General features: G+C 39.9%; 1 protein-coding gene across 2 annotated transcripts in view; it reads left to right on the top strand.

The window, feature by feature from the left end:
* Window positions 1-18695, top strand: part of LOC128858349 (protein kinase 4) — a 124300-nt gene that overhangs the window by 79041 nt on the left and 26564 nt on the right. For both annotated transcript variants that reach the window (XM_054094535.1, XM_054094537.1), the window contains exons 3-6: window positions 6495-6927; window positions 7434-7567; window positions 12885-14118; window positions 14281-14820. In XM_054094535.1, coding sequence (XP_053950510.1) covers window positions 6628-6927; window positions 7434-7567; window positions 12885-14118; window positions 14281-14820 — 2208 coding nt within the window. In that variant the 5' untranslated portion in view covers window positions 6495-6627. The remainder of the gene's footprint in view (window positions 1-6494; window positions 6928-7433; window positions 7568-12884; window positions 14119-14280; window positions 14821-18695) is intronic.

Here is an 18695-nt window from a genome sequence, read left to right on the forward strand (position 1 = left end):
TGGAAAAGAAGATGCTCCTTGTTGATTAAGGTGAGCCTGCGCGACGCCACAGCGAATGACACGAACATTAGACAACGGCTGTCGAGTGGCGCAGTGGGAAATCTACACGACATGGAGAAAGTGGGTTTTTCACTTTTACTGACGGTGTATAGCCGACAACCGATACAACCGACAGCCGGCAAACAACAGCTGCTGTAATGACAGCAACAAGAGGTAGCCAATTGCACTTGCGCCTTTGTTGTCCACCCGTTTCCTTTGCAATTTTATTTCGCATTTATCTAAATAGTTGCATGATGCGGTTAAAGTTTAATGTTCATTTATTTGCATGTGCTATACTATATGTATGTATGCATGTACATATGCAAGCGTTTGCGCAAATTGTTCGATGTGAATTTGAATAGAAATAAATATTTGCGCGATTATTTCAATATCGGCATGATATTGAACCCGTGGCTTTGTAGTTGTGCTGCAACAAAAATTTACATATGCGCAATGTATCATCACTTTCTTTGAGATCTACAATATGTGCAGCCGATTGTCAAAGAGTTGATTGCTTTTATCGAAGCATTTATTTCTACGCAGCGCAGTGGGAGACTGTAGCCATAAAAAAACAAAGAATTAGTAAAAACATTTGTTTACAGCGTTCGACAGAAAAAGCAAAGAAAGATTTTAATTGATTTACGTTATTCCTGTATCGTACAAAGAGGAGCCAAAACGTTGGCATTTTATTTATGAAAAGTAGAAACTGTTACGAAATGCTCTATCTACGTTATTAGAAAAATCATTTGCCACTGGTGTATAGTCTTCAAAAATTTTGTCTAATAAACCCATTTTTTCTTTGAAAATGTTTTTTATTTCTTGTTTTGGAAACTAGAGCATATCGGTAACATATTAATCATCTATTTTATTTTTTTGGTTATAAAGGGTTTTTCAATCGGCGCGGGTCGATTTTGACGCCCTGTGGCAGCCATTTTGTTTTGGTGACATCTGTCAAATCTTTTGTTTATTATTCAGTTGTTTATGCCAAATCATCATGGCAAGTTACACGATTGAACAGCACGTTCAAATGATAAAACTTTATTATCAAAATGAGTGTTCATTAACGCAAACGTTGCGCGCATTGCGCCCATTTTTCGGTAGACGTGGTGGCCCTTCCAATTTCTTATGGCCCATATTGAACCATATGGACCTAGACGACATGTGGCTCCAGCAGGACGGCGCTACGTGCCACACATCAAACGCCATTTTATTCCATTTCAACATCCACCCGCCCTTATTGAAAAACCCTTATTAGAAATAAGGTTTTTTATCGCGCAGCTTTGTTTGCTTTACTATATAACAGTACAAATTTTCAATCCCTCGGTTCGTTTTCTAACTCTATTGAGTTTATTTTGATCGGGATATATTCTGAACATCATTGGCGTGTAGGAATTTATTGTGACGACACGATTTATCTGAGAAATTTGGGTAAAGTAAGCAATGACTTCAAATAAATTTTCGCGCGCGTGTTAGTGCCGATTTACACACGGAGACATTTGGAAGGGAGACACTGGAAAATCTCTTTTCATGTTTCATTCATGGTCACACAGGCGAAGTTGTTTTCGGCAACATTCATTGCTTTTGACATTTATTTCTTTAGCATCTTCTAGTTCGGATATATTCTACAACCCGCTAACATGTAAAGCGAAGAACGTTCGCCAAAGGTTTCTTAAATATTTCGATGAAGAATGCAAACTGGTTAAATATTGTTTTTCTTTTATTTACATATACTCGTTCATAAAATTCATTCATTCAATTCATAAAATTAGCTTGAGTATCTCGAAATGGGGGGAAAAATTAGAATTCTCCATAAACATGCCTCATAAGTTTTTTAAATCATGCCTATTTTACTAGCAAAAATCATCCTGCATTTCCTAAGCAGCTTTCTAATGTTTGATTTCTTTTTCGGTTGATTTCCTCCATTCGGTTGAAAACCTACATAGAACTCAGAACTTTCTCCACAAAAGAAGAAAACGAATGAAGCAACTGTCAAAATATGTTTTGCAGCCAACTTTAAGACTGGAAATACGAATAAAAAACGCGAAGCGTGTCGCCTAGTCAAAAAATCAGTCACAAGAGTGGATCGATGAAATAGTGCATTATCATGCAATAAGCGCCAACTTCCTCCTTCGTAGCATTCAGGGTAAATTCGGCGATTGCGATGCAACAAACGGTTCAAACGCGAAGATAGATAATTGCATTGACGGTTTGGCCCATTGGCACGAACTCCTAGTGGACAATTCCCTTGGATTCGTAAAAACAAATGAGCATAGACCTGATTTTTGACTTATCCAAACGCGATTTTTTGGGTGGTGGCTCATCTGAGGCCTTAGTTCACATTCATTTACATTTCATTTTACTATAATGTTGTAAAGGAAGTTCTCATCCTTTCTCGCTTCTTTAATGAGGTCTTTTGAATGTTTAATTCTGAACAATTTTTGATCCTGAGTTGACTTGTGCGGAATGAAACGTGCACAGACCTTTCGTAAGCCCAAATGATCAGTTAAAATGCGATGAATCGATGTTTCGGCGATATTCAACTCCGGTTCCACGAATTTCAAAGATAATTTCGGTTCATTTTTCATAAATTTACGAACAATTTCGCTGGAGTTTTCGGTGTTTACTGATTTTGGGCGGCCCATATGTTCATTGTCATTTATGTCCTCACAACCATCTCTGAAACGTGTAAACCAGTTATGAACTCTGGCACGAGATAGACAATCATCGCCATAAACTGTTTTTATCAATTCAAATACTTCGGTAAACGTTGGGTTGGGTAGTAATGGTTGCCCAGAGAGTGGGCTCACTTCGACGAAAGAAGTTTGGTTCATCCTTTGTGATACCATTGTAAGAGGGAAAAAGGGGTGAAGGAAAAAACGATAGGACGAAAAGGAGAGGGGTGGGAAGGCTTGAGTATTTGTGGATTATGAACGGTGACTAATTTGCGGTTGTGTTAGCCGTTTTATGCTGCTAATCAAGTTCATTAGATTTCTGATACCGAGACCTGCTATATCAGCAGGCGCAGAAAAGAAGTGAGAACCAAGATGCTTAAATCTTAGGCCCCCGAGGGAGCGGGGCAGCTAAGGGGCAGGTGCTGAAATGAATCTATCTCATCCTCCATACACATAATATATAATATATAATTGGCGCGTACACCCTTTTTTGGTGTTTGGTCGAGCTCCTCCTCCTATTTGTGGTGTGCGTCTTGATGTTGTTCCACAAATGGAACAGCTGACGCAAAAAGGAACCGCAGTAATTCCGAGTCTCACGGCATGTATACCCCGCGGATAGTGCCCCGTGAGGATGCCCACAAAATTTGACAGCTGACATTTTGTCATCCTCAGGATATCCCTCGAACGCCTCCGATTCAAACGTGGCCAGACGGACTTCGCGACCTTACACGTTCGTGTACTTCTCCAGCGCTTGCTGAGTTGGTGCAAAGCCCATCCTTCCAGGGAATCCCGACCCTCTCCTTTCGCGAGCATACTACCTCATAGGTCCCTTGTCTGGCCAGCTCGTCGACTTCGCAGTTTCCAGCAATGTCACTATGACCAGGTACCCATATTATCCTTATGTCAAAGAATCTGATGTAATCGAAAATGAGACCAGGCATGCCTTGACCAGTTTCGAGTGCACAATAATAGAGCCTAGGGCCCTAATTGCCGCTTGGCTATCGGTAAACGTTTTACCAATTTTAAAACAAAATTTGATATTTGCTTTTTGTTCCAAACTCATTTTTGTACCGATGACACAAATCTACTAACACTTTAGACGCATAAACTTCGCCTCCACTAAACCGAATGTCCCCAAGCTCTCGCTGGAAGTCAGCTAGGGATGTAAGCCAACGCACTAACTCATTAAAAAGATGGCGTCATCAAAAACATTTGTTTTGGACTTCACCTTGTATACATATATATTATCATTTTAAGTTCTCAAGTACTGTCTTAAAAAAACACGCGATACTCGTATATGCACATATGAATTTTCAAATATTGATAAAAAAATGTCGAGCATTTGGTGGGTAGGTGCGAAGGTCGCTCGTTAAGGACGTTGTTTTGAGTCGTGAGTTAAAATGTTTTTGAGTATATTCCCCGTTTAGTAAGTTGATGATCCCTATCTTTAGAACGGTTTAGGCTAAAGTGCCCTATCAGTGATTTTGCCATTAACTCGGCGAGAGCGATTTTCTTTGTCTTTCCTCTAACTCTTTCTCTAACTTTCCTGACTAAAAGAGAAAGAGTTGCCATTTTCTAGGCTACAAAATGGCTATGGACCTATAAATGTGGATACCGCCCCTTTTCCGGGTAATTTCGCTGCCATTTCATTTCCAGTATTTCTAAATGCCATGGAACCTGATTGCTTAATATATTTAGCTTATTAAGGCATTTTAGCATCAGTTTTGATGTAACTTGTTTACAGTTGAGAACCTTGATTTTTGCTACCACTATCTTTATTGAAATTCTAAGTGTGTATTCAAAATTAGGTGGAGCCTGCCACCCCCAGATGTTCGTGATACATAACTTCTGCAGGAGCCGTCTAGATGACAGAGAGAGCCGAGCTCGAGACGATTCTAAAATTTCTGAAAAGTACATATTGATTTTAGGAGAGTTCCCCATGCGGCATCACAATGGGCTACGAGCCTGAGTGTGTCCCACAAGGACAACCTAATTTGTATTCTTTTGCAACGCTTGGGGTCTCCGTAATCTCACTGAATGCTGTTTGTGGGCATATAAAAGAGTCCCGTTTCTTCCTAATTTATCCCTGTTGTTGGCAAAGGCAACCGAAGCTGAATGGGTTGGTGCGTGACTACCATTCGGAATTCAGAGAGAACGCAGGTTCGAATCTCGGTGAAAGATCAAAATGACGAAACGTTTCTTCTAATTTTCTCATAAAAAATATCTGCCCTTCGGAGTCGGCTTGAAACTGTAGGTCCCTCCATTTATGGAACAACATCAAAACGCTCGCCACAAATAGAAGGAAGAGCTCGGCCAAACACCCAAATAGGGTGTGCGCGTCAATTATATATATATAAAGATAAGGCTAAGTCTCGAAAATGGATCTTTCTGAAGCTCCCTTCTAACGCGTCTTTGTACTTTCACTACGTTGTCACATTTTCATCATCAAAATGTGATCAGCTATAAAATTGCACTGCCATTTGTCGAATTTTTATAAATCTGGTACAAAGTTTGAACCCATTTGACATCGTCAGTATTAGAATTTTACATTTTTTTTTTCGTAGTGAGACAAGACACAAATACATATAAGTATAGTTGCCATTCATAGAGTATTGTAGTTGGACCTCATTTGTCATGAAATTAATCATAAAGTCATTGTAGATGGCAGCAAAACACCCTGAAATATCTCTTGTCTCTAAAAATATGCGCCAGACATATACAATTTGGTTACCCCTGAATTAAAATACTTCTTTATTGGTTTCCCTGCTAGTTTTTCGAAAAGCCATAGCCAAACTGGTGTCTGATTTATCAACATCCCTGTAGATTACAGAAACCCTGTAGGTTTCCAATTTATTAATTTACTAACTATGACGAGAGACTCGACAAACAGGCATTTCCTTTTATTGTGTACAGTTCTACAGAAATTGATGTAGTTTTTCAAATCAATCAATTTGATTCGCTATTGAGCTAAGCTCAGTTTAGTAAGCTTTACCAATAAAGATATGCCAACATTTTCAGTTCTGCCTTTGTTTTAGAGCAATTAACACGAACATAATTTCCCTCGTTTAAATCTCAATTTAGCCACGCACGAGTAATTTGCTAAAATTGTATGAGCTTCGTCTCTTGAATATGAAATCTTCGGCATTTGCAATCACTTTTAACTGCTAATGAAATTGAAAATTTCAAGAAAACCTACCCAATCATCCCACGCTCGCATGCGCAATGCAGCTGTGCTTTTGCTGTTTTTCAAGTTGCTGTTTCACTGGTGATGCTGTGCTCGCTAGAGGTGTTGCTAATGCATTCATCTGCAATTGCCGAAAATCTATGTTGGCGGTGGATATTAATAAGACGAGGGTGTCAACACTGCAGGCCATAATAGGCGACAACAAGAATAGCGATAATAATAAAAGCAGCAGGAGCTTAGGCGGCAGCATTGGCCAGTCGTTTGTAAACAGCTGCAAAATCTTGTGTGGCTGGCTGCCAAACCATTTTCACGTTACCCCACCTTAGTTGCCACCGCCGACGCCTATGAGCTCATCTCGATGCGCGCAGATGTGCATCTTGAACAAACAGTCCAAACGCATCGCCGCACAACTATGCGCTATAGAAAACTCAACACCCATTGTGCGGGAGAAATTTTATTCAGCTATTGCACACAGCCAAGTTACTTGTATAATATTTCTTTATCACGAACATTTTCACGCCTTTCAATCATTACTGCCGCTGCTGCCAACTAAACATTTTATTAATCCCATACCAAAAATTTCCAATTTCCATTTGCAGTTAATCAGCGGTGCACAACACACAACAACCAGCAACAGATACTACATATTTCCTCCAGCAGCAACAGTCAGCCAGCCAACCAGCAGCTGTAAGCAGACGCCAATAACGAAAATACAGTGTAGTAGCAGTCAACATGTTGACCGATTGCAGCAGCATCCAAGGCTCTACAGCCAGTTCGTCTAGTGACGTTATGACACTGGCGACTACCGCTTCCTGGTGCGCCATCAGCATACCTTCCTCTGCTTCAGCGGCTGCGACGAGTGCACGTCTGCGCATTTTGCGTCTCATCAGGCCACATGCGCGACGCATTTTGGTCACGCCCGACACCAGTCCGTCTTTTGGGTTCACAGTACGTGGTGGTAAAGAGTTTGGCACCGGATTTTTCGTCTCGAGCGTGGAACGGAACAGCGAAGCCGAATTGAAAGGAATGCGTGTAAGTGTACAAATTTGGGTCAATGGCTTTCTCGTTTTTCCTTCTAGCCGCTCCAGTTTCGGACGAATCACTACCAAATAAATGAGGCTACCAAATTCCAACTAAAGCAAAATAAAAACAATATAAACTTACTAGGCACTTAAGAGTACATACGTACTTAAAACTGTTAAAGTTCCAAAAACTAAAACAAACAACACAAAAGCTGTCACTATGTGGGTGCGTCCAACACGTCTGGCATGTCGTATGTGCAACATACGTACATACATACTTATATACACGTACACTGTGCATGTTTGTTGGCATTCTGTGTCGCTTTTACGGAAATTTATGTGGCACACGTGTGACGGCATGAATTCTAGCCAACGGCTAACGCTTCTCGCATTTCAAACACCATTCCCTCGATCGCATTTACCTACTTACTTACACACCTAAATATACCCGCATTGGCTTACCAACGTTCATAATGAAATTTTAATGCGTTTTTTATGTTTTATATTTATGTGCAGATTGGTGACCAAATTCTGCGAATTAATGGATTTCGCGTAGATGATGCCATTCATAGGGAATTAATTCAATTCATAACCAACCAGGATCGAATAACGATTAAAGTGAGAAGTGTGGGAATGTTGCCGATCAAAGAGTAAGTTAATAAATGTAATTCAGCATAAGCATAAATGTCAGATTTATTCAAAGAATAAAATTGATATTAAATTCCCTTCTTTTGTGTATTGCTAGCCGTATCGATAACCTTGGAAGAAAACCAGATACCTAATTACAAGTACACTTTAGCCGAGGTCGTTGACACACATAAAAGTGTCCATAATTAAAACTTCATAAAATATATGTAGTTATGCTTTATTAGCTTTAAAAACGTATGCTTTGCTACACCCTGTAAACTGAAGGAAGTATTTTTTTATTGAATTTAATCAAGGCAAGTCTGCAATGTTTGCTGGAAGACAATATTTTTGGTTTTGTGCATCTACAAATAAATCGGTGATTTTCCAACACGCAATCATGAAATACGAATATATAACTGGCCATTTAAAAAATAGTGATTTTCTAAATTTGATTCGCACTCTTAAAAAGCGATTTGCTGATTTTCCTTGCAAATGCCAGCCGACAGGAAACTTCAATTGTTTGAACTCGAACGGCAGATCGTTAGGAATCATCTAAATTCGAGGGTGAAGTACATCTTCTTCATATTATACCCTCGCTCTTGTGCCCAAGTGTTTCATGATTTCGTTCATATAACGGTTGTGTGTAACAGTATAAAGGAATCGAGAAAGATTTAGAGGCAATAATTTTTATGGAAGCAATTGATTATTAAAGCAACCGTATTTGATCTAGTAACACAAGAATTTATGATAACTCAAGTGAAGACTGTAATTTGCTCGAAAATAAACATGTATCAAAATATTATTCTATCTAATAGTATTTCGCAGCAGTGAATCTTCAGCAGTTGTAATAATGTGCCTGATTTATTGGTTCACTTGAATACTAAGTTGTTGACGGGCCACTTTCTGTGGGCGAAGCACATGGAAAGGGTGGGCATCTCAGACAGTATACTCTGCCCAGAGGAGGATGAGACGGCGGACCAGTTCCTGTGCGTCTGCCCCGTCTTCGTTCAAATCAGGTTTGAGGTCTTTGGCACTGATAAGTTAAGAAGCGACCACCCACAAGATCTACTCAGATTTCTTCGGAGATCGGGTAGATTTAAAGAAAATTTAAAGGGAATCCAAGTGTAGTACAATGAACTTAATTAATGTCTGAGTGCTGCACTTGCTAGTTGTCCCGAAAAAAAACCAAAAGTTGTTCAATGCTTCGAAAAGAGAGGGCGTTGCTACAAGCCTGCATTTTTTTGTTGTGTTGGTACACTCTTCATATAAACTTATGTGAAGTTTCATTTGTCAATCAGTCAATTCATTCTTTGTTTAGAAGTAATTACGTATCGACGAGTCACATTATTTTCTGCAATGGAAAAAGTCAAGTATCGTGCAGTGTTGAAAGTATATAAAGACTTTTCGCCATCAATTAGTACAGTAGAAAGATGGGTTGCTGAATTTAAACGTAGTCGTACACGTCTTGAACCCGATACACGTCAAGGACGTCCCAAAACAGCAATAACACCAGAAATCGTAGAAAAAATCCAGGATATCGTATAGGAAAATCGTTGAGTGACTAAAAGAGATTTAATAGAAGCCCTGGACATCTTATTGCGCAATGTATGCCATATTTTGACTTAAGTATTGGTTTTCGGAAAGCTGTGTGCGCAATGGATCCCGCATTCGCTAATAATAAACAAAAATACATTCGAATGCGACTTTATCAGCAACATTTCGAGTGTTCTCGAAAGGAAAAAGGGGGCTTTGAGAGTCGATTCATCCCTATGGATGGGCCTTGGGTCTATCACCATGATCGTAAATCAAAACAAGAAGTTAAAGAATGGTGTGCACCTGGTTCTACTCTTTCGAAACGAGTTCGTGTTTATAAATCGGCCATGAAAGTGTTAACATCAGTTTTTTGGGATGCGAAAGAAATTTTGTACGTATATTACTTGCAAACTGGTAAAACAATAAATTATGAATATTATTGTAACCTTTTAGACCAGCTGAAGAAAAAAATTAGTAAAAAAGGACCCAGTTTCCGAAAACAAAAAAAAAATGTTATCGGATCAATGCTCCGTGCCCCAAGAGCATTTTGTCAATGGCTAAAATCCATGAATTGTGAATTAAGTTCGAATTGTTGCATCCACCGTACGCACCAGATTTGGCCCCTAGCTACTTCCATCTGTTTCCAGACCTAAAAGTACTCATGCGTGGAAAGCGTTTTCATCAAATGATGAAGTCATAACAGCAGTGGAGGCATATTTTGCAGCCTTTCCAGATTTTCTTTTTAGGAATGGAATTCATAAATTTTAATCGCGTTGGAACAAGTTTATTGATATTCAGAGAGACTAAATTGAATAATAAAGTGTATTGAACACCATAAAATTGTGTTTTTCTTATCGAACTGCAAAACTTATTCAACAACCGTAGAGGTACTCGCCAAATTGTCAATAAGATTGATCGAAAACCAAACGTTCTTCTAATGTAAAAACTACAAAGGCAGAACTGCGATGGCCTTGACACCAAAGAAAACCCGAAAAATTCTTAGGATTGCATCAAATTTCGTCTTTCCAACAGAAGATATTAAAGAAATGGCACATATTACAACCAGCAAATCCACCGTTCGAAGGGTTATTCTAAAAGCGCCACATCAGAAGCGTAAAAAATTCCAAAAAAAAGCCACATGTGAATAAATTTCGCAAAGAACGCCGCCTTGATTTTGCAAGGGACTGCATGGCCTGGAGTTTTTTTTTACAAATAAAGATCCCGGTAAATGGAGAAAAGTAGTATTTAGTGACGAGAAGAAGTTCAATCTGGATGGGCCGTTACAATTACTATTTCCATGACTGATGAAAGGAAGAAAGGGCCTTGAGTTTACATTACAGCCGTGAAGGTGGTGTTTTGGTACGGGGCGCAATACCGTCCTATGGCGCGTTGGAATTGAAAATTGTAGGGCTTCAAAATAACGGGGAAACAGCTATAAAGCTCTGTTGAAACCATCTTTTCCTGAGGTTTGTGAAGCATTTGGACCTTTTAATTGAATCTTCCAATATGATAATGCACCTGAGTTGGATTTTTATGGAAGAAAATGATTATTACATTTTCCATAAAAATTATTGCCTCTAATCAAGTGAACCGGACTCTATGTATACATACATATGTAACACAGCAAGTGGAAAATGTAACTCTATTACCAAGGGATTATAGTTTTGATAAACAAATTACGTCAGAAGAAGTACTTCAAATATTGAATAAAAGCAAGCACGGAAAAGCATCTTGTTTGAAACAATATGACTTCTATGTCTATTAAATGAAAAGTTGCTCGAAAAAATATCGCCAAGTTCTTTAATTTCATCTAAGCTTTGCAAACAAGAATGAGAAATGTTGTAAGGCAAGTTATTGTGTGTTTACGAATAAGTGACTTTAAAGCACTTTCTGATATTTAAAGAAAGTTAAGAACTAACACCCCATAGTTCCAGGGCGTTAATGTCATTGCGTCATCTAGTTTCGAAATACTTTTAAATCATTAGCATAGATCGCCGCCCTAAGGAGTTTAACTCCTCGCGCACGGACTCCCAATATCTTTCCATCTCGTCAAGAGAATTTCAAAAGTAAAAATTTTCGCAATATTCGGCCATTCTTTGATTCTGCAAAATTTTTTCCTCTTCGTACTACATTTCATAGAAATATAAGTTTATAGGGGAACAGATACTAAGTTCCTTGCTACCTCTTCGAACATTCGAATGCGTATTCAATTCGATCATTGCGTTATCGGTCCTTTACGTTAATACCAAGTCGCATGACTTTCGCTGCAACAATCCGTCGGAGTGGTGAATACATTCTGCCAAAAAAGTACCGGGAATTGTTCAATAAAACGCAAAATAATTGTTTAATCATCAAAATGCCCTTCAAAATAGGCAATAAGCGAAGCAATACACATATGCCAACGGTTAGTCCAGTTATCAAAGCATACTATATTTTAAACGCGTTTGAAGAGATCTTCTTCTGCTCCTTCAGCGAATTCTCCTTAACGGCCCCTACCGATTTAAAGCGGCGTCCGCGGAGTGGCAATTTAAGTTTTGGGAAAAGAAAAAAGTCACTGGGGGCTGAATCCGGTGATTGTTCGATGATATTTGTCGAGTTTTTAGTCAAAAAAGTGTTCACAATATGGGCCTTGCGAGACGGTGCGTTATCATGGTGCAAGATCCATGCGTTTTCTTTCCGGGCTGTTTCCAACGCACATTCTTTCTCAAACGTCGCATAACTTCCAAATAATATTATTTATTTACCGTAAAACCATTTGGAACGAATTCTGACTGCACAACACCATGAAAATCTAAGAAAATGAGTAGCATGGCTTTCACTTTGACGTGGTTTTTTGGGTTTCGGCTCATGTGGATAGCGCCATTCATTCGCCTGTTAACTGGTTTGCATGTCAAACTCATATACCCACGTCTCATCACCTGTTATGATGCGCTGGACAAACGTTGGGTCCGAATTCACTTGCTCAAGCATGTCTGCAGCCACCTTCTTGCGATTAATTTTTTGAAAGAAATTCAACTCTCTTGGGACGAGTCGAGCAGCCACGCGTCTCATGTCCCTCAAACTTAAATGAACCATCATTCCAGCATTACTTCCTTGACTTTGTCGACGTTTTCATCCGTTGAAGACGTTGATAGGCGACCAGGTCGAGGCAAATCTTCTACGACTTCTCGGCCCTTTGCAAAAGCCTTATACTACTCGTAGACCCGTGTTTTTGATAAAGCTCCCTCGTCATAGGCTTTTTGCAACATTTTCAAAGATTCGGCACACGAAATCTTGTTCAAAACACAAATTGTAAGGCAAATTCTTTGTTCGATATTTTCATCCATAGTGAAAACCGCAGAGCTTACCTGCGGTTGACTGATATGCCATAAGTGAATGCCAAAAACATGGTAATTGACAGATCACGCTCAAACTCAGCGACACTATAGAGGACAGTTGTACGAACATTCCAGCAGAAAAAAATTAGACAGACGCGCGCTTTTTAAATGAGTTTTTTCGACAGAAGGTAATAGGGGGGAATATTTAAATTGAGTCTTTTAAGGCTGTAGTTAGTTTACAGTATTATTAATCCAAAATTTTAAATTCTTCCAGAGAACGCAGTTTGTAGAAAACAAAAACTATTCAAGCATAATGTAATATAAATACAACTATTCCTAAATTACTTAAGTCAAATTGCGTAAGAGATATGTAAATCATATTTTAGTTCCCATTGGAAGTAGTTTTATTGTATATATCTACTAATTAGCATTTTTTATTAGTTTTTTATGTTTCAAATACTCTCAAACAAATTGTATTTCTTTTAAACAGAAAAGACAATGAAAAATTATCCTGGCATGCAGTCAAGGCCTTTACCAATGGCAGCAGTGCTTCTTCGGAGAGTTCATACAAAACCCTGCCCGAACGCGATACACGCAGCAAAGATATCAATATTACGCTCAATGTAGCGCCTCGCACCAAACTCGGACTGGGCATCTGCAAAGGACCCGAATGGAAACCAGGCATTTTTGTGCAATTCACCAAAGAGAAGAGTGTAGCGCGCGAAGCTGGCCTACGCCAAGGCGATCAAATACTCAGCGTTAACAGCATAGACTTCTCCGATGTACTCTTCAGCGAGGCGGTGGCGGTAATGAAAAGTGCCAGCAAATTAGAGATGGTCATACGCACAGCTGCCGGATGTGATCTGTTTCCGGGTGAGTCAAGTGGCTACAACAGTTCCGCAAGTTCGGTGACAGGCGATCAGAGCCCCTGCTGGGCGGATGCAAAGTCAAAACGCTTAACATCGGTGCGTGAGGAGCCAACTAACGCGCCGTGTTGGAATGAATCCGCTTACGCTGAGCAACGTCGACGAGTGGTGGAGCAACAAAGCGGCAGTAATAAACAACGCAGAGATGCGCATGAAAAGAAACCAGTCGGAAGCCAACAGCAAGTCAATAAGACCATCATAAAATTATCTGAGCAAGGAACATCCATCAATAATACATTTGTCAGTAATACACAGCCAATTGCTGCTGGGCGAAATACGAATGAATATGGTACTCCTAAGGTAAGAAGCATAGTCGGAGGAGCACACGAAGTGCAGCCGCCAACAGCACCTACGACTGGGGCGAGCTCAAATAACTCTTCATATATTTCGCGAGAGGAGCGAGAAACTAAAACCGTGGTTGTGGAAGTACATCGCCAAGAGGCAGATGAAGCGAAAAGACAACAGCAGCAACTGCAACAAAAACAATCGCAACAAATGCAGCAACAGAGAGTTGATCTGAACAGCCACTATCGCCACAACGCGCTGCAGCCAACGCATTCTTTGCCCAACCACTCAGCGTCGATGAAGCAGCCAGAATTCCAAAAATGCCTACGCGCCAATAGTTGCAGTCAACAGCAACAACAATTGCAACCGCAACAGCACCAGCAGCAACAACAACAAGCCCATTTACAGAAATTGCAGCAACAACAAGGCGCACCACATGGCCGAAACACGTGCCAAGTAGATAGCAGCTCACTCTCCAGTGCCATAACCGAAGAGTTGAAAAAACGCAAAGAGGTAAGTACGTAAATTATGCACTAATAACAAGACAAAATTTACCTAAATTCCAAAAACAAAAGTATGCAATTATAACAAAAACCTACTTTCGATATTTCCTAATACCCAATCTACACGCAACGCGTCTTGCAACGTGACGCGCGCTTAATTTTCGCATTTCAGAAACAGCGAATAAATGCTGCAACAGCCAGTAACGATAACAGCAACAACAACGATAATAATAACACGAATAGCCACAGCAATTATATGAACATCGCCAGCAAGCAGAACAATTACAACCAGAGCAGACAACAACAGCAACAGCAGCATCACCACACGCTCCATCAGCCACTATCGGTGAAGGCACAACAACAACAATCACATTGCCACTCCACGCCGCTGTCTCCGTCTTCCTCATCGCTTTCATTATCTGCGACACCAACAACACCAATGTCTACGTCCACTACTGCAACAGCGGCTGCGACAGCCGCGTTGAGTGCTCGCGCTACTAGCAACAATGTTAATTGCAGCGAGCGCAACAGTCACAGCCACAGTCACAACCACAGCAACAATAGCTGCAATCAAAGCGTTCCGGCGGCCGGCACCTCTGCAATTGCTGGTGTTGGCGTCGGCGCTGGGGATCAGCATAGCGCCTTAATGGACGAATTTAAACGTGCCCACCAACGTATGTTCAAAAACGGGTTCCAAGAGACTGAACGCAAGGTAAGTGTTGAAAGTGCTGCCGGGTGCAGGCTATGTTTACTTTCAGAGTGATGTCGCGCCATGAAGCGGCAAAATTTTCATTTTCTTCGCTTGTGCACTCAACTCGTAACAATGGTGCCAACTGTTTAGTTGGTGCTGCGTGTAAGTATCTAAACAGTTTCGAATGATGAAATCATTCACTTTGGCTGGGATGCGTTCAGGCTTTTGTTGCAACGCTAAAATTACTTGGTTTGAATATCTTTCAAAGTCTGCAAGTATGAATGAATAAAAATCACTGCTTTGTGACTGGCGCCCTATACACGACAACCAATTCTACAATATAAAACTTCGAATGCTAATTTAATATTTTTTTAAGAATGAAAAACAAAACAAGTTCGTGTGTTAGAGGTTATTAACTAATTGATGTTCGTAAACATAAATTATTATTTATTTACTATAATGTTTTAGAGCTTCAAACACGCAAAACAATTTGTCAATACTACGAGGTGCGGCTATTGAATAACGAGGACGCCACTGCTATAAAGTAAGCCTGCATGTGCAAACGCCAGCGACCACCAGTTGTTTAGCGTAAATGATTCTCTTTCGAATGCAGTACAAGCACTGCTCATTTCTGTTAACAAACCATTGAGTGCTTTTTGTTTGACCAGAAAATTTTGAAGTGCAATAATAGGCCCAGTGCCGGATTTACACAAAATGCCGCCTTGTGCACCATGAAGAATGCCGCCCTAATTTTTTAAATTTGTGTGTGCGTATTTGTATTGTAGTACAGAAAATCGTCGTTACACAATAAACAAGTGTAACAAAACAAATTTTGGGTAGTTTTATCCATCAATTAACAGACTATAGAATAATATTTGATATATTTCAACCTTTATTGTTGAGCAAAATTTTTATTGTTTAATTATAAATTAAGTGCCAAGAAAATGTAATAAATACCATAAAATATAGTAGTGCATCTTAAAAAATAGAATCCAATTGAAACTATAGAACAGCATACTTGCTTAAACATATTATCAATCTTTATTAGATGAGCAAAAAAAGGAATGATTGCTTTTATGAGATCAAGTTTTGACACATCACCTTAAATGCGAACACGTCTGACTTTTCGTACTGCAAACTGATGTATTAAATTGTCACAATTCAAGCGTTCAAGTAAATCAGACTCAATGCACAGTAGAGCCAGACTATTCAGACGGTTTTCAGACTTGTTGAACGCAAATGATTTTTTACTCTATTCAGGCATGAAAATGAACGTTCTGCACTGCAGTTTGTTGACGCTAATGTGTTAAATATTCGATATGCTATCTCCACATTTGGAAACTCAGTATATAACTCGTTCGTCCGCAGAAGAATCAGAAGATCAGATGGCGAGTTACGTTCTATTTTTCGTTCAGAACAGTACGCGTGAAAATGAATCATTTCGTCAGTGAATGAAATCTCAAGGTCTGAAGTATAAGCTTTTCTCAAATATTCCGATCTTTCACGAAGCTCTTTGAAATTCAAATCTCCAAAATTAGTAATCATTGAAAATTTCTCGTATAACCTTTCATACACATGTGGGCAAAAAGTAAGGTGAATTTGGTTGTAAAATGAAAAATCTTTATTTATAATCCAATCTCGATGAAATACACTTATGCCAACAATTTTTCCAATCCCCGAAACATGCCAAATAGTCCATTTCCGGTATAGCCATCAGCACCTTCTTCGATTCAGCTTTTATCTCCTCAATCGACTCGAAACACATTCCCCAGAATGGTCTCTGAGTTTTGGGAATAGCCAGAAATCACACGGAGCCAAATCAGGCAAATACGGTGGTTGCGGAACGATATGCGTGGAATTTTTGGCGAAATGGTCACGAAGAACGAGTGCAGTGTGAGACGGTGCATTATCGTGATGCAAAAACCAAGAGTTGTGGACCCATAATTCTGATCTTTTTAGACGAATTGCTTCACATAAGCGACGCATAACGCTCAAATGGAAGGAATTCATAGTGCACCACACCACGAAAATCGAAAAAAACTGTCATCATGACCTTTATGTTTGAACGACTTTGACGTGCTCTTTTCGGTCTGGCCTCGGCTTTAGCACGATATTCGCTTGATTGGTCGGTTGTTTCAGGGTCGAAAGCATAAATCCAAGTCTCATCTCCCGTAATGATGTATTTGAGCTTGTCCTGATAGTCTGAAAGCATTGTTTCACACACATCAACGCGACGACTTTTTTCTAAGAAATTGAGAGTTTTCGGTACCAAACGAGATTTGACTTTTCGTAGGCACAAATGGTGTTTCAAAATGGTTTTCACAGATCCTTCTGATATTCCGATCATATCAGTATGGTCTTTAACAGTCAACCGACGATTTTTGAGCACTAACTCCTTCACTTTATTGACGTGTTGGTCATCTGTTGACGTCGATGGTCGTCCGGAGCGCTCCAAGTCATCAACACGTTCTCGACCCTCTTTGAAGTCTCTGTACCACTTATAAACATTTTTCTGCGACATGGTCGAATCACCAAATGCCTTCTGCAACATGCTAAACGTTTCCGCAGCCGAAATTTCATTCCGCAAACAAAATTTGATGGCACTTCTCTGCTCAATCAAATCAGACATTGTAAAAATCGAAAAATGCACTCTTGGTCGTTTGGTAAACACAAGCGTAAATATATTACTGATAATGACATTCGCATGAAAGTTGGCCCAGATGTTACTAACAGTGCTGCCAACTTATGAAAAAAATAGCTAGAGCGAAATTTTAATCCCGCGAAGTTTGACAAATAAATTCACCTTACTTTTTGCCCTCTTTGCCCTGCTTGGCTTGTCTTTCTCAATTCTGAATCAACGTTGTCTAGTATGATATTGAAGGTATTTACTCGAAAATTATCGCTTCCCATCTCTTGATTTGTCAGCTTGTAACTTTCTTCTTCTTTTTCTCGAAACAGTCGTCTGATATTCTTGACTCTCTGACATGTCCAACGCTTCTTTTTCATAAACTTCAAATTGCATTCTTGTATCTGCTACTACTTTTATTAGTCCACGATAGTCATTAACTACATTAGTAATGTTGATTTCAACTTTCTGTAATCTTTTACTAACCGCGTGGAGTCGTGATAGTAATAGGACTATGAATAAGTTCGTGCGGTTTTTTTTCGAAATTTGAAACTTTATTGACGTAAAATGGTTACAAATTTAATATTCAAAATATTGTCCATCGCTTACTACTACTTTTTCCCATCTTTCTGGCAATTCACGGATTCCCTTTGTGAAAAATTCGGTCGGTTTTGCCGCAATCCACGAATCGATCCATTTTTTGACTTCATCGTAATTACGGAAGTGCTGGTCAGCCAGGCCATGTTGCATCGATCGGAAGAGATAGTAATCGGATGGCGCAAGGTCTGGACTATACGGCGGGTGGGGTAGGACATCCCATTTGAGCGTTTCTAAGTATGTTTTGACCACTTGTGCAACATGTGGCCGAGCATTGTCATGTTGCAAAATAACTTTGTCGTGTCTATCGGCGTATTGCGGCCGTTTTTCTCGCAGTGCTCGGCTCAAACGCATCAATTGTCGTCGGTAGACATCCCCCGTAATCGTTTCATTCGGTTTCAGTAGCTCATAATACACAACACCCAGCTGGTCCCACCAGATACACAGCATAACCTTCAGGCCATGAATATTCTGCGCCGACGTCGATGTTGAAGCATGGCCAGGGTATCCATACGTTGCCCGACGTTTTGGATTGTCGTAATGGACCCACTTTTCATCGCCAGTCACAATTCGATGCAAAAAACCCTTTCTTTTGTGCCGTTGAAGCAGTTGTTCGCATGCCATAAAACGGCGTTCAACGTCTCTTGGCTTCAATTCATACGGCACCCAATGG

Source organism: Anastrepha ludens, chromosome 3 (genome assembly GCF_028408465.1).
Source record: "Anastrepha ludens isolate Willacy chromosome 3, idAnaLude1.1, whole genome shotgun sequence".
Classification (NCBI taxonomy): Eukaryota; Metazoa; Arthropoda; class Insecta; order Diptera; family Tephritidae; genus Anastrepha; species Anastrepha ludens.